This window comes from Canis aureus, chromosome 5, assembly GCF_053574225.1.
Source record: "Canis aureus isolate CA01 chromosome 5, VMU_Caureus_v.1.0, whole genome shotgun sequence".
Classification (NCBI taxonomy): Eukaryota; Metazoa; Chordata; class Mammalia; order Carnivora; family Canidae; genus Canis; species Canis aureus.
This window is the reverse complement of record NC_135615.1, coordinates 24,034,934-24,048,001: the sequence shown is the minus strand read 5'-3', so window position 1 is coordinate 24,048,001 and position 13,068 is coordinate 24,034,934. Positions and strand designations below refer to the sequence as shown.

The 13,068-nt window shown below is 43.9% G+C and overlaps 1 protein-coding gene across 14 annotated transcripts in view; it reads left to right on the top strand.

The window, feature by feature from the left end:
- The first annotated feature begins 3,741 nt into the window (after positions 1–3,741).
- Positions 3,742–13,068, top strand: part of MCM10 (minichromosome maintenance 10 replication initiation factor) — a 106,406-nt gene continuing 97,079 nt past the window's right edge. For 8 of the 14 annotated variants that reach the window (XM_077897198.1, XM_077897196.1, XM_077897195.1 and 5 more), the window contains exons 1-7: positions 3,742–3,827; positions 5,897–5,988; positions 8,869–9,042; positions 9,139–9,480; positions 10,264–10,365; positions 10,497–10,637; positions 12,306–12,480. In XM_077897198.1, the coding sequence (XP_077753324.1) occupies positions 8,925–9,042; positions 9,139–9,480; positions 10,264–10,365; positions 10,497–10,637; positions 12,306–12,480 (878 nt within the window). In that variant the 5' untranslated portion in view covers positions 3,742–3,827; positions 5,897–5,988; positions 8,869–8,924. Of the gene's footprint in view, positions 3,828–4,841; positions 5,019–5,896; positions 5,989–8,868; positions 9,043–9,138; positions 9,481–10,263; positions 10,366–10,496; positions 10,638–12,305; positions 12,481–13,068 lie in introns of those variants that run through there. The other 6 variants (XM_077897204.1, XM_077897203.1, XM_077897200.1 and 3 more) reach the window with 6 other exon arrangements.

Sequence of the window (13,068 nt, the reverse complement as noted above, 5' to 3'; positions counted from 1 at the left end):
TGATATTTGCCATTTCCTTCTTAACACACTCTTTCCTCAGCATCCTGGGCCATCTCTTTCCTGCAGCTTCACCACTTACACTGGAAAACTCTGGGGCCAGGATACAGGCAGAGATCCTACGTGTAAAGTTTTAAAGTTTAGAAATAAAGCTCATAGTCTCCTTGGAGTTTCGTACAGAAGCATGGCACCTTGAGAATTGGGCCCCAGCCCTGCAAACCCTGCTTGTCCTCTCACCTGGACTCAGTTCTGTGTAGCACTTGGCAGCCTCTCTCCACCCCTCCCTGCTGTTCAAGCTCCCTTTAACTCCCACTCTATCCACAGCCCACCCACCACCAAATAGCCACCCCTACAACAGAGGGATCTGACCTCAAGGACAGCTAGGGGAAGAGGACACGCCAGGCCTCAAAGCAGACTCAGAGCCATTGGGTAAGAAAAAATCCCAGGGTCCCAGGATTAGAGCTTTGGCTATCAGGGGCTGCCCAGGGTTTGGATGAGTGCATCCCATCGGCCCTGGGACACCTCACCCTGTGGAGGGACAGTGACATAGCTAGAAGAGGATCAACATAAGGCCACATGAAGCTTAGGCCTAGACCTAGGGCTAAGAGTGGCACTGCTTTCCTAACCACTCCAGCTGCTCCTGTTCAGCTTCTGTCGCTGGCTCACATGTCTCAGGTTTCTGGCTTTCAGGTTCTTAACTCAAAGTGTCTTTGGGAAAATACGTGAGTCCCCTCAGAAGGTATACAAAATCTTGAATGTAGGAATGTACATTTTTCTTGAGGAAGAAAAAACATTTTCCTTCTGTCCTCAAAGGCGTCCGAGATCACCTATGCCAAAAAGATAAGAACCACTCAATACGGACCTCTCTTTTGAATCCCACATCTGCAGATCAAGTTTTTCTAAAGCAATATCTTTCATACCTCGTTCTGAAATCTAAAACCAAGCCTGTCTTCTCCCCTAAACCTGTTCTATGCTTCCTATGTCCCCTACATCAATGGATTGCCTCAAAAACCACCCTAAACTTTGGTGTTTTCCTACCTTTCTCCCTTCCATCAGTGGGTCCTGAAACTACTCTCCTAATTCTTTCTCAAAATCACCCCAATAATAATCTATCCCTCACTGGAGGGAAACTTGAGAGCTTAGATCGGTACTATCTTCTACTTCTTGCATGGATTTGGGTGCAAAGTAGACCTGGAAAGTCAAGTTGAAGAAAAGAACTTTGGGAAACAAATCAGAATTAGTCCAGGAATGTCTGCATAATGGCCAGTAAGTCTGTGATGAACCTTTACAATTAGATGTGGTGATACATTTAATTTTCTTCAATTTGATTATATAGTTCCTCCATTGCTGTGAATTTCTCAACACTAGCCGCTCTCGAAAGTGGTATTATTCCCATTCCTGGGACACTATAATAAGCTCAGATAATAAGGAGCATTAATGCTCCATTAGGACACAGGGAAAAAAATCGATGTAGATGGTATCCAGACTGTTTATTTTCATCCTAAAGCTGATTTTAGTTTTTCTGAAAACAAAGTCAAACACAATGGATACAGTCTTACATGGAATAACTAGTGGGGCGATGCAGGGCCTGAACAGTGGCTGCAAGAGGGGGGATTTTAAAAAAGACTTAAAATGGTTATTTGCAAGTCCCAGAGAAAGACAAAAATATGCTCTCACTCATAAGTGGAATTTAAGAAAAAAAAACAGATGGGGGCCACCTGAGTGGCTCAGTAGTTGAGCATCTACCTTTGGCTCCAATCCTGATCCCGGAGTCCTGGGATCACGTCCCCACATCGGGCTTCCTGCAGGGAGCCTACTTCTCCCTCTGCCTATGTCTCTGCCTCTCTCTCTCTGTGTCTCTCATGAATAAATACATAAAATAAAAGAAAGAAAAACAGACGAACATGTGGGAAGAGGAAAAAGAAAAAAGAGGGAAACAAACGATAAGAGACTCAATGATATAGAAGCAATGGAGGGTTGATGGAGGGAGGGAGGGGAGATGGGGCGAAATGGGTGATGGAAATTGAGGGCACTTGGGATGAGCACTGGGTGTTGTATGTAAGTGATGAAGCACTGAATTCTACTCCAGAAACCAATATTGCACTGTACGTCAACTAAAATTTTAACTAAAAAGTTAATTTTAAATGTCATTTGTTCCATCAAAAACTCTTCTGCTTTAAATTCTGTTAAATTATGTAATTATTTAATAAGCTAACTTTAATTCTGCACTTAAACACGGCAGTCCTCAGAATTAGGTACAAACACAATTTTTAGAATGTAAATACCTAACAAAGTCTGAATTTTACTAAAAAAAAAAAAGAAAAGAAAAGGCAGCTCTGTGAAAAACATGGTCTCCTAACAAGTTAACCTGACGCCAGTTACAATTCTGCAAGTCTGTGTACTGTCACAAATTCCTCGGTCAAGAGCGATTTCTACCGCATCAAAGAATGTCATCTAGACTTCAAGTCTCATTTTACAGACGATGAAGCAGAATCCCAAAGGGACAAGTTGCTTCCCCAAGGTCACACACAATCAAAAGTGAACCAGATTTGTGTTCCCGGGTCCAGCCATCTGCACTGAACACAAGAGGCTGTGAAATAACCAAGTAGCTTATTCAGATCCCTCTAGGATCCACCAACCACAGGACGTTTGCATGGGCGGGAGAAACGCCTGGAATGTGCGCCCTGTAGGAGAGTCCCCGGCCTCAGGCCTCACCCTCCGGGTGGAGGCTCCTCAAAGGGTTAAAAATAGAGCTACTCGGGCAGCCTGGGCGGCGCAGCGGTTTAGTGCTGCCTTCAGCCCGGGGCGTGATCCTGGACACCGGGGATCGAGTCCCACGTCGGGCTCCCCCATGTCTCTGCCTTTCTCTCTCTGTCTCTCATGAATAAATAAATAAAATCTTTAAAAAAAAAAAAAAAAGATCTCCCCTACGACCCAGCAATTGCACTGTTGGGGATTTACCCCAAAGATTCAGATGCAGTGAAACGCCGGGACACCTGCACCCCAATGTTTCTAGCAGCAATGTCCACAATAGCCACACTGTGGAAGGAGCCTCGGTGTCCATCGAAAGATGAATGGATAAAGAAGATGTGGTTTATGTATACAATGGAATATTCCTCAGCCATTAGAAACAACGAATACCCACCATTTGCTTCGACGTGGATGGAACTGGAGGGTATGATGCTGAGTGAAGTAAGTCAGAGAAGGACAAACATTATATGGTCTCAATCATTTGGGGAATATAAAAAATAGTGAAAGGGAATATAAGGGAAGGGAGAGAAAATGAGTGGGAAATGTCCTAACTCTGGGAGATGAACAGGGGGTGGTGGAAGGGGAGGGGGGCGGGGGGTGGGGGCGGGGGTGGGGGTGACTGGGTGACGGGCACTGAGGGGGTCCTTGAGGGGATGAGCACTGGGTGTGATGCTTTATGTTGGCAAATCGAACTCCAATAAAAAAAATACAAAAAAAAAAATCGAGAAGGAGGCTCAGAAGGACTGCCCCAGAGAGCGTGAGGAATTGCGTCCGACCTCCGGTGTAAACGCCCTGCAGGACGCTCGGGGGCGCCAGAACACTGCGTCTAAGGCGCCCGGCTTCACCGGCCGGAAACTTCCCGGCCGCCACCCAAGAGGGGCCCTCGTCACGTGGGCCAATCAGATGGCTCTACGCAGCCGGGCATTTCGCTATCTCTTCCGGGTAGCTCACGCCAAGATCGCTGACGTAGCCAATCAGTGCGGCCTTACGTGAGCGTGCGTCTGGCGTCAGGGGAGGGGTGCGGCCAAGTTGGAATTTTGGCGGGTCTGGCTGCCGGGCGGGAGCCGGCGCGGAGGAGGGTAAGAAGCGGGGCAGTGGGCGTGTGGCTGGTCTCCGACGGCTGGTCCCGGGAGAGCGTGGAGTGGAGGGTGGGCGGCGCGGAGCCCCGGGCGGTGAGGCGGGCGACGCCGGCGCGGGGCGGGCGAGCGGGCCGCGGGCGGGTGGGCGCCGCGTGAGGAGCGTCCGCAAGGTGGGGGCGCCGCTCGCCCGGGCTGAGGGGGTGCCGCGCGGTGGGCCTTCTCTCTGCTTTAGGGGCCAGGTTTGTTGTTGGTTTTTAAGATTTTGTTTACTTATTCCTGGTTTTTAAGGCTTTATTTACTTATTCCTGAGAGACACACAGAGAGAGGCAGAGACGCAGGCTCCCTGAGGGAACTGTGTTCCCTGTGGAACTCCGTCCCGGGACCCCCGGGGTCACGCCCTGGGCCGCAGGCCGGCGCTCGACCCCTGAGCCGCTCAGGCACCCCTGTTTGGGTTTTTTCCTACAGGAACCTTTTTAAATGCCTGCCGAGTGCCTGCGATGTAGGCATTGAACAAATGAATGTTTTTGTTCGTTCATTTTTTTTTTTTTTTTTTTTTAATTCACGATTGGCTCCTAGTCCCTGAAAGTGTGTTTTGCGCAGGCCTCCAACATCACTTACGCCCTGCAGTTTAGGCAATAAAGAGAATATGGGGTAAGGAGCACACCGCAGTGGAAAGTGCTGTAAAGTCGCGGAGAGGGTGCGAGGCTTGGGGGGGACGCTCAGAGAAGTGGGAGCCTGTGGGGTGAGAAGGAGCCGGGGGAGCCTCTCCCCAAGAGCCCGAGGCCTAGGGAGCACTCCGTGTTTGGAGGAAGCTGAGGGCAGGCTGGCCTGATGGAGCAAGAGGTGGCGAGAGAGAGTGTCCATTTCTTCATAGACTTTTAAATTTTGTTCTAAGGCAAAAATCATTACAGAATCTTTTTTTTTTTTTTTTAAGATTTTGTTTATTTGAGAGAGTGGGCGTGCAAAAGTGAGGAGAAAGGGAGAGGCAGAGGGAGAAACAGACCCCCGCCCCCCTCCCGGCTCAGCCCCAGGACCCTGAAGTCAGGACCTGAGCTGGGCAGATGCTTAACCAACTGAGCCACCCAGGCAGCCCCCGGCTAAGGAATCTTTACTAAGGGAATACCATGGTTTACGTTCCTAGAAGATTATGAAGGAAAGAAAAGATTATTGTGGCCACTGTGTGGAGAAGAGGTAATAGAGAGACAAGAGACCAATACCAGAAGCTCATGCAGTCATTCAGGCAAAAGACTGAACGATATTTTGGAGACAGCCGCTATGGGCTCATAGCAGTTGGGTGGTCCTGGACGTGAGGGTGACGTAGAGTACACGGCTCTGGGGGGAAAAAGACGCTTGGTCATAGGGATGAATGAGACTGTTTGCTTACCCTCAGGAAGGTTACAACCCAGCAGGTTTCCCAGGAGACAGTACAGTGTGGTGTACACAGTAGTTCCATAGAAATATTTGTCGAGTAAATAAAAAGGAAGCATCATAATGAATGTTTGACGTTGGACAGACCAAGATTAGCTATGAAGCTCGTATTAGTTGAATAGTAATGTAGAAGAAAGTTTCCTTTTTTCCCCTCACAGTTCTTAAAATCACTTAAATGAAATAAGACAAGTGCACAGAAGTATATGAACTTACCTTACTTAGCTCTGCCAAGTGTAGGTTTTGCTAAGTAGTACTGAATTGAAATCCTGATGTGACAAGGGTGCAACTAAATAAAACCACTCACTAGACTGCTGTGGATAAGGTAACTGTCACATGTGTCACAGTAAAATGGGATGATAGCTCTAATATTTAAGCCACCCTCAATAATACTTGTTCCCAATTTGTCCCATCCACATAATCTAGTATCCTACAAATGACTCCATATTGCAACCAAGTTTCTATAACCACAGTGTGAAGTCGTGATAAAGTGGAATGGTGTTGGTGGTGGGGATGAGAAATGGCCAGATTCTGGATGAGTTCTGAGCTTCAAGCCCATAGGATTTTGAGATCCTAAGTTTATTACATATGCTTCGTGAGAGAGCAAACAATCAAGAGTGACTTTTCCCATGCTGATCTCGTAGCATAGCCGAGATTCGACATTATTGCCATTTCCTGGGCACCTGATTCTCCTTCGAAGTTCTCCATCACAACTGTTCTCTTCGCGGCATGGATGGTAAGTTGTGTTTGTTTCATTGAAAACCACCCTTTTGTCCACAGTAGATTTGTTATTTATTCTACTTACAAAAAAGCAAAAGTACCACACCCTTGAGTATTGTCTGAGTGGTTTAGAGAAGATCTCATGTCAGTGAATGTTGCTCGTTTTAATCAGGTGGGATTTTTTTCTCCTGGTAGTGGTGATTGTCTTTTATGATAATGGTAGTTGGTTCTAAGGTCTCTGCTTATATTAAATGTCTTAGTCCTCTGAGCAGCCATATTTTTTATCCTGGAAGACAGATGTTTAGTATAATTTGTCACAGATGAGACTACCAGAGCAGGGGTTTGAACCCAGGCAGTCTGACCTCAGAGTTCACAATTAGTATTGAAATCTGTTGAGGTAGATTTAGTCTAACTCTGAATTAAACTCTTGTCCTTTCTAATCTTACTTTGTAAGGGTACGTACAAAATTTTACCTAGTAAAGAGATGCTACTGTAATTAGCAGAGCTTAGCCTGGGAGCAGCACAAAAATGATGATACTGGCTGCAGAGAGACCCTGACTAATAAAACACATTTTTTTTCTGGTTGTGTGATTGAGCTCATTATCTGAAACTGGATTTTGTTTTTAAATCCAGGTTTATTATACCTGCCCTTTTCTTTCTTTCTTTCTTTTTTAATTTATTTATGATAGTCACGCAGAGGGAGAAGCAGGCTCCATGCACCGGGAGCCCAATGTGGGACTCGATCCCGGGTCTCCAGGATCGCACCCTGGGCCAAAGGCAGGCGCTAAACCGCTGCGCCACCCAGGGATCCCTACCCTCCCCTTTTCAAAAAAAGTAGAACCAAATGTTGTTGAAACTCTTCCACTATGATAACATGTGACATTGATTATACCTTTGGTAGATTAATAATGTCCTGTTTCCTAAAATCATCAAATTATCTTCAGGGCAGTTAATGTATATATATAAAGCATAGTTATTTGCTATGAGACAGTTAAGAAAATAAGTGGCAAATGGTATGTGTTTTCTAAGAAATCATTGTATCTAATAAGCATTCATTTGGTTGGCACAGTGTTAACAATTTGGTCCCATATAGATGAAATCGAAGTGTTTACTGGTGCTAGGGATACACGTTTGAACAACATTTCTGCCTCCATTCTAGTACAGAGAGCATGATGATAGCAAGTAGGAAAATACCAGGTAGTTTGTAAGAGAGAAGAAGCTAGAATGAATTTGTATGCTGAGAGGAATGCTCCAGAAGATAGGGAATAATGGGCGATGTTGGGAAGAGAGCTGGTGATTATAGGCTGAAGTCCCTGAGGAGCTGAGAGGAAGAGGGTCTAGTATATATAGCAGAGTGAGGAAGCAGGGAGATTGGGTCAGCATACCATGCAGAAGACAGGATTTTTGGTGGTGCATGAGTTAAACCAGGATGGGAGGTATCACGGGATTATCTCTGGTGCTCTCCTGAAAGAAAATGGGGTTGAGGAAGGATATGGAGGCCAGTTGGTAAAATTTGTCACCTGGGGCTCCCAGTGGTGTGAGCCAAGGTCTCTTTTTAGGGTGTGCTCTCTTCCACAGCTGGGAACAAGACAGAGGAGGGTCTTTTGGCAGTCTTGAGGCAATGTGGCAGTCTCACCCCTTGCACAGGGAGCCAGACTGCCTCTTCTGTCTTGCTGCACCCTGCAATTATGGAGTGTTTGTTGAGTAAGCAATTCAAATTATTATGCAACCTTTGACTTCAAACTTTAGACCCTTTTATCAGATTCTAGGCCATAAGTTTGGCTACTGGTCATTTTCCATCTGATGAGAGTGCAGAGTGGTGGGAAGAATACTGTTTGCTAGCCTGGATATCTCCATCCTAAGCCAGGATCCTGTGCTGACCTGTCTCACCACACATGGCCCTGAACAGGCCTTTGACCTCTCTGGACGTCAGCCCTTGTCTTTGAAGGGAAGAGGATGCATGAAATATCCTTGATGTCTTTGCTTTAAAATGGCTCAGATTTATAAAGGATTAATGCCCAAATAGAAAAAACGGTCACAGAAAATAAGCAAATCAAGAAAGAAGAAATCCAAAGGGCCAATACAGTAAACAATTCTTTGCTTTGTGAGATTTCTGGAAATGCAAATCAGAACAATGAGATGCCTTTTAAAATCATCCATCAGACTAGCACGAAATTTGAAGTGAAAGATATTAGTGAAGGGGTAAGGGAGAAATGGTACTTGCATACAATGCTAGTGAGAGTATAGCCACTTCGGGAGCAGTTTGACAGTGTCTGGGAAAGATGGAAAGTATGCATACCCAGCAGTCCAGCAATTCCAGTTCTGATAGGTATTCTCAGGAAACTCACATGTATGGCAAGGCAGATTTTTGGTTGCCACCTAGTTTGTGGTGGGAAAGTTGGAACTAGCCCATCTGTCCTTAACTGGAATGTGAGTTAATAAAATGGGATAGTCTTATGGAATGCCATCTAGCAACTGAAAGAAGTAAACTAGAAGTCTGTTTTGATTTAGATCAATCAGATATGCAATGTTAAATGAAAAAGTATGAAAAATACCTGCCCCTTCCACCTTAGCCTGGTGCCCACTAAGCACTTGGGAAGAGGAAAGATGAACACAAGACAGCAGAGTCATTTCAGTTGCCTTTTTTTTTTTTTTTTTTTTAAGATTTTATTTATTTGTTCATGAGACACAGAGAGAGAGAGGCAGAGACACAGAGGGAGAAGCAGGCTCCTCACAGGGAGCCTGATGTGGGACTCGATCCCAGGACCAGAATTACTCCCTGAGCCAAAGGCAGATGCTCAACCACTGAGCTTCCCAGACGTCCCTCAGTTGCCTTATTTTTTTTTTTTAATTTTTCTTATTTTATTTTTTTTTAAATTTTATTTATTTATGATAGTCACACAGAGAGAAGAGAGAGAGGCAGAGGCATAGGCAGAGGGAGAAGCAGGCTCCATGCACCGGGAGCCCGACGTGGGATTCGATCCCGGGGCTCCAGGATCGCGCCCTGGGCCAAAGGCAAGCGCTAAACCGCTGCGCCACCCAGGGATCCCCCTCAGTTGCCTTATTAATGGTGAATGTTTTAATTCTCTGTGCTTTTTCTCCAAAGCACATTTGATACTTCCATTGATACTTTTTCTCAGGTTTATTTTCGATCCTTTTTCCCCAGGGGAGGAAGATGACTTATCTTTGCTCACTGCACTGCTGGAGGAGAATGAGTCTGCCTTGGATTGTAATCCAGAAGAAAGTCACCCCTTGACCCAGGAGGATCGTGAACCCGACGCCTATGATGAGCTCTTTGATGCGGATGACGATGGTGAATCTTACTCAGAGGAGGCCACTGATGGAGAACTGGGAGAGACTGCAGTGCAAAAGGAAAATTTGGCCACTCTCTTTGGAGATATGGGGGACTTAACAGATGAGGAAGAAATTCCCACACGGCAGTCACCTGAAAATAGAGTCCCCCCCGCTCCTGCTCCCAGTCAGGGGAAAACTAATCAAGAGTTGCAAGGTGCCCTAACTACTAGCTTTTCTAATTTCTTCAAAATAGACTAGGTGGAGCCTGATGGTTCTCATCAAAGTAGCTGCTGAGTCAGGTGGAGATAAATGGCTTGGCAAAAAAAAAAAAAAAAGCGTGGAACTTAGATAAGACACTTAAGGCAGGCATTTCAGCACGTAGAGGCCCCCTGTCTCAGTGTCAGCCAGCTATAATTGGTCCTTCCCACAATGGCTCCAACATCTTTCGTGCCTATTACCAAATAATCTTACTTAGAGATTTGTATGTGGAGCCAGGGTCAAGACTGCTGGCTCTTCCACAGTCTGTTTGGGCAGGGATCCATTTCTGAACAGAAGCTTTGAGGAGCGCCCTTTTCTTATTTGCGACATCGGCTCACACAGTTTGAAATTCTAATAAAATTCAGTGGTTGGATGTTTCTTATGGTAAAAGAGCCCTTATTTATTGTATATTAATTATGGTATTCAGTTTATAAAATAATAATCATTCCCTGACACCGAAAAACTTGTTAACTGGGGATATAGATCTATGATATTTGTCAGTAGTACCAGTTCCTAACCAGCTTAGGTATTATAGGCTTGATTACTGAAAATACCAAGTTTCTTTCTCTGAGGGGCCTCTTTGAGGTACAAAAGTTGGTGGTAGTTCTCAGTATGTGAATATACTGCCTTAGAGTTTCGAGGTGGGGGAATGGCACCAAAAATAATTCCAGCATGTTTATCACGTATTAATATTTCTTCTATTCTGGATCTTAAATCAGTATATTTTTTTCTTTTCTAGATGAACTAAGGAAGTTGCAAGAGCAGATGAAATGTTTGCAAAAACAACTAGAAATAGCAACAATTAAACAGCCTACAAGTTCACCCCTTCCACCTAAATCTGGTAATCAGACTGTTAATTCTAGGAATACTATGCAATTCCATTATTAAGAAATTATAGCATTACTTCTGCATCCAGCTGCTGGTAAAATAGCCTTTGAGCCCCTTTCTGAATTTCCTTTTCTTTTAATAAAGTAGATAAGTCATCACGTCCACCTCTTAAAGAGAAGAAAGTTCAGAGAATTCTGGAGTCGACGTGCTTTTCTGCAGAGCTTGATGTCCCTGCTCTCCCAAAAACCAAACGAGTGGCTCGGACACCAAAGGTTTCACCTGCAGGTATAGTACTCAAGGTCTCCCTGGTTTTTCACTACTTTTGCTCTATTTGAAATTCACTGTCATATCGGTCTGCAGGGAGCACTGTCATCTCTGCCAATGGGAGAGGGCCAGAGCTCTGTCTTGTCTGCCTATTGAGAAAAGTAAGTTTGTTGGGAATGAGAGCCATTGCTGTATTTTGTAATCTTTTTCTACATCTCAAAGTGCTTAGAAAATCCTTAGGTACAAAGTGGATATTCACTAAAACAATGAATTGAAGTTTTCTTAAACTCTGTAGTCCTGTAGTTGAATTGTAAGTATAACTACTGGCTTGAGTTCTCGTGCAGTCTAGAGATTGAATCTTTGGGCTTGTGAGTTCAAGGCACAGATTCCTTTCAAAATGGCTAAGTTTTATTTGAAGCCAAGTTGTATTAAAGCAGACGGTCCATTCTTTGGAGAAGATTTCTTTGTCTGGAGTAGAAATGTACACTCATATCATTCTAGTTCAACCCACATATAAGCACACAATTAAAATGGAGAAAATATGTAAGCCCTACATACTGATTTTGTTGCATTGCCTCAGTTTGCAAATGGTGGTAATAATTCTTCAGAAGATCTAAGACAAAATGGTCTGGATAACAAGCTCAGAGTAAGCAGCATATTCCTAACCATTCATGTTCAAAAAGGCCCTTTTGAATAGCAGTGACGTATGACCTAATCGCAGAGAATAGCAGCTTCTCTGTATTTATATTTGACATAAAATATATATTCTGCATATCCACTTATGAATGGCATCCTTTCCTTTAGGACCTTTGACATTACTAAGGTATTTCATTAGGTCGTGTCCAAAGTTTAGTTTTAAGGCGTGGGGCATGGGTATGCTTTCTAGAGATTCTAAAATTCTAGGATTGTCCTAGCTCCTAGCTTGGAAGCAGTGACCCAAAGTTTCTTTGAGGGTAAACAACAGTGTTATTTATAAGAAAGTGGTATTTTTTAAGGAAAACATTCACATTTTCTGACCTTCAGGAACATTATCAAACACTTCTAGAAGAAGAAAAATACAGGGATATTTAATGCAAGCAAGGCAATAAAATATCCTGGTTCCCCTAGATCACCATCACCACAAATAAAATCAAATGAAACAATGGAATGAGATGAAACCAGAAACGAGAGCTGACTTTAGGTTTTCTTCAGGTAGAGGTTGGTCTGCACACAAATCACTAATCATTGCTCCCTGAAGATGGATCTTACTCCCTTGTGGAGTATACCACAGCACTCTGTATGGGGAATACTCAGGAAATGTCATTGCAGAAAGGAACTGTGTTTGAAAGCAGCACTATAGTACAGCCACCACCTGCTATATGTGGCTAATTAGGCTTTAATTGGATGCAGTAAAATTAGACATTGATTTCTTTAGAAACATTCATCCATTTTAAGTGCCCGGTGCGTGTGGCTGGTAGCCACCCTATGAGACCGCATCGGTATAAAACCTTCGCTTTGTCACAGGAAGTTCTTTCGGACTGCACTGCAGAGATTTGGAGGGTAGTACAGAAATGGTCTTGTGGGCTTCCTTTGTTCTCAAGATTTGGTTATTACATATGTTGATTTAAAAAAAAACAATATTATATAAACAAATTTTGTAAGGATCAGTATGATTTTTTTTTTCCTTTCACTTTTATGTTAAATTTCTAGAGCCCAAAAGCTCCTCTTCAAGAATGACAAGTACATCCCCTCAACCACTCCGAACTACTCCTGGAAACAAACCTAGTGGGATGGCCAGAGGTCAAAATGCAGGGACCCCTAGGAGTTCTGGGGAACCGGCTCAGACAGTAGTCTCCGTGGAAGCCTTCTCAGGCCTGAGGCTCAGGTCAGTAACTGTAAAGGCGTCTCACTTGGTTCTCATGCCCCACTAGATGCCTGTCCTCCTTCCCAAGGATTGAACCTTCTAGAAATGACATGTTTGTACAGCAGATCCACTTAACACCAACATCTCTTTAATTTGGCAAACGTTGGCAGTAAGACTAGCCATAACATCCAGTATACTTCACATGTGAAATGTCTAAAGGCGACTTTTTCTTATTTGAGTGATGAATAAAAGATGATGTATCTGTAAAAGGGAAATGGACAAATAAATAATAGTATATTTAATCAGAAACTGTGATAGAGATTATTTTTAAGTCCATAAAGGTGTATCCAGTTTAACCAGAATAGTAGTGACTTCTTGTAACTAATGTTAAGAAAAGGACCCTGTGCTCTTTTTCTAATAACTTTTAAGGCAAACTTATGTCCTTTGCTTCAGTTATAACTGTGGGGAAATTAAGATACTCAGTTAAAATAGGAATAAGTCCCAGGATCATTTGAGTTAAAAGCTTTTCAAATCTTCTGTGCTCCATATCACTACTCCATTGTATCTCTATTCTGTCAAAGCCCGGGGCAGAGCAGTAATTCTTACTCT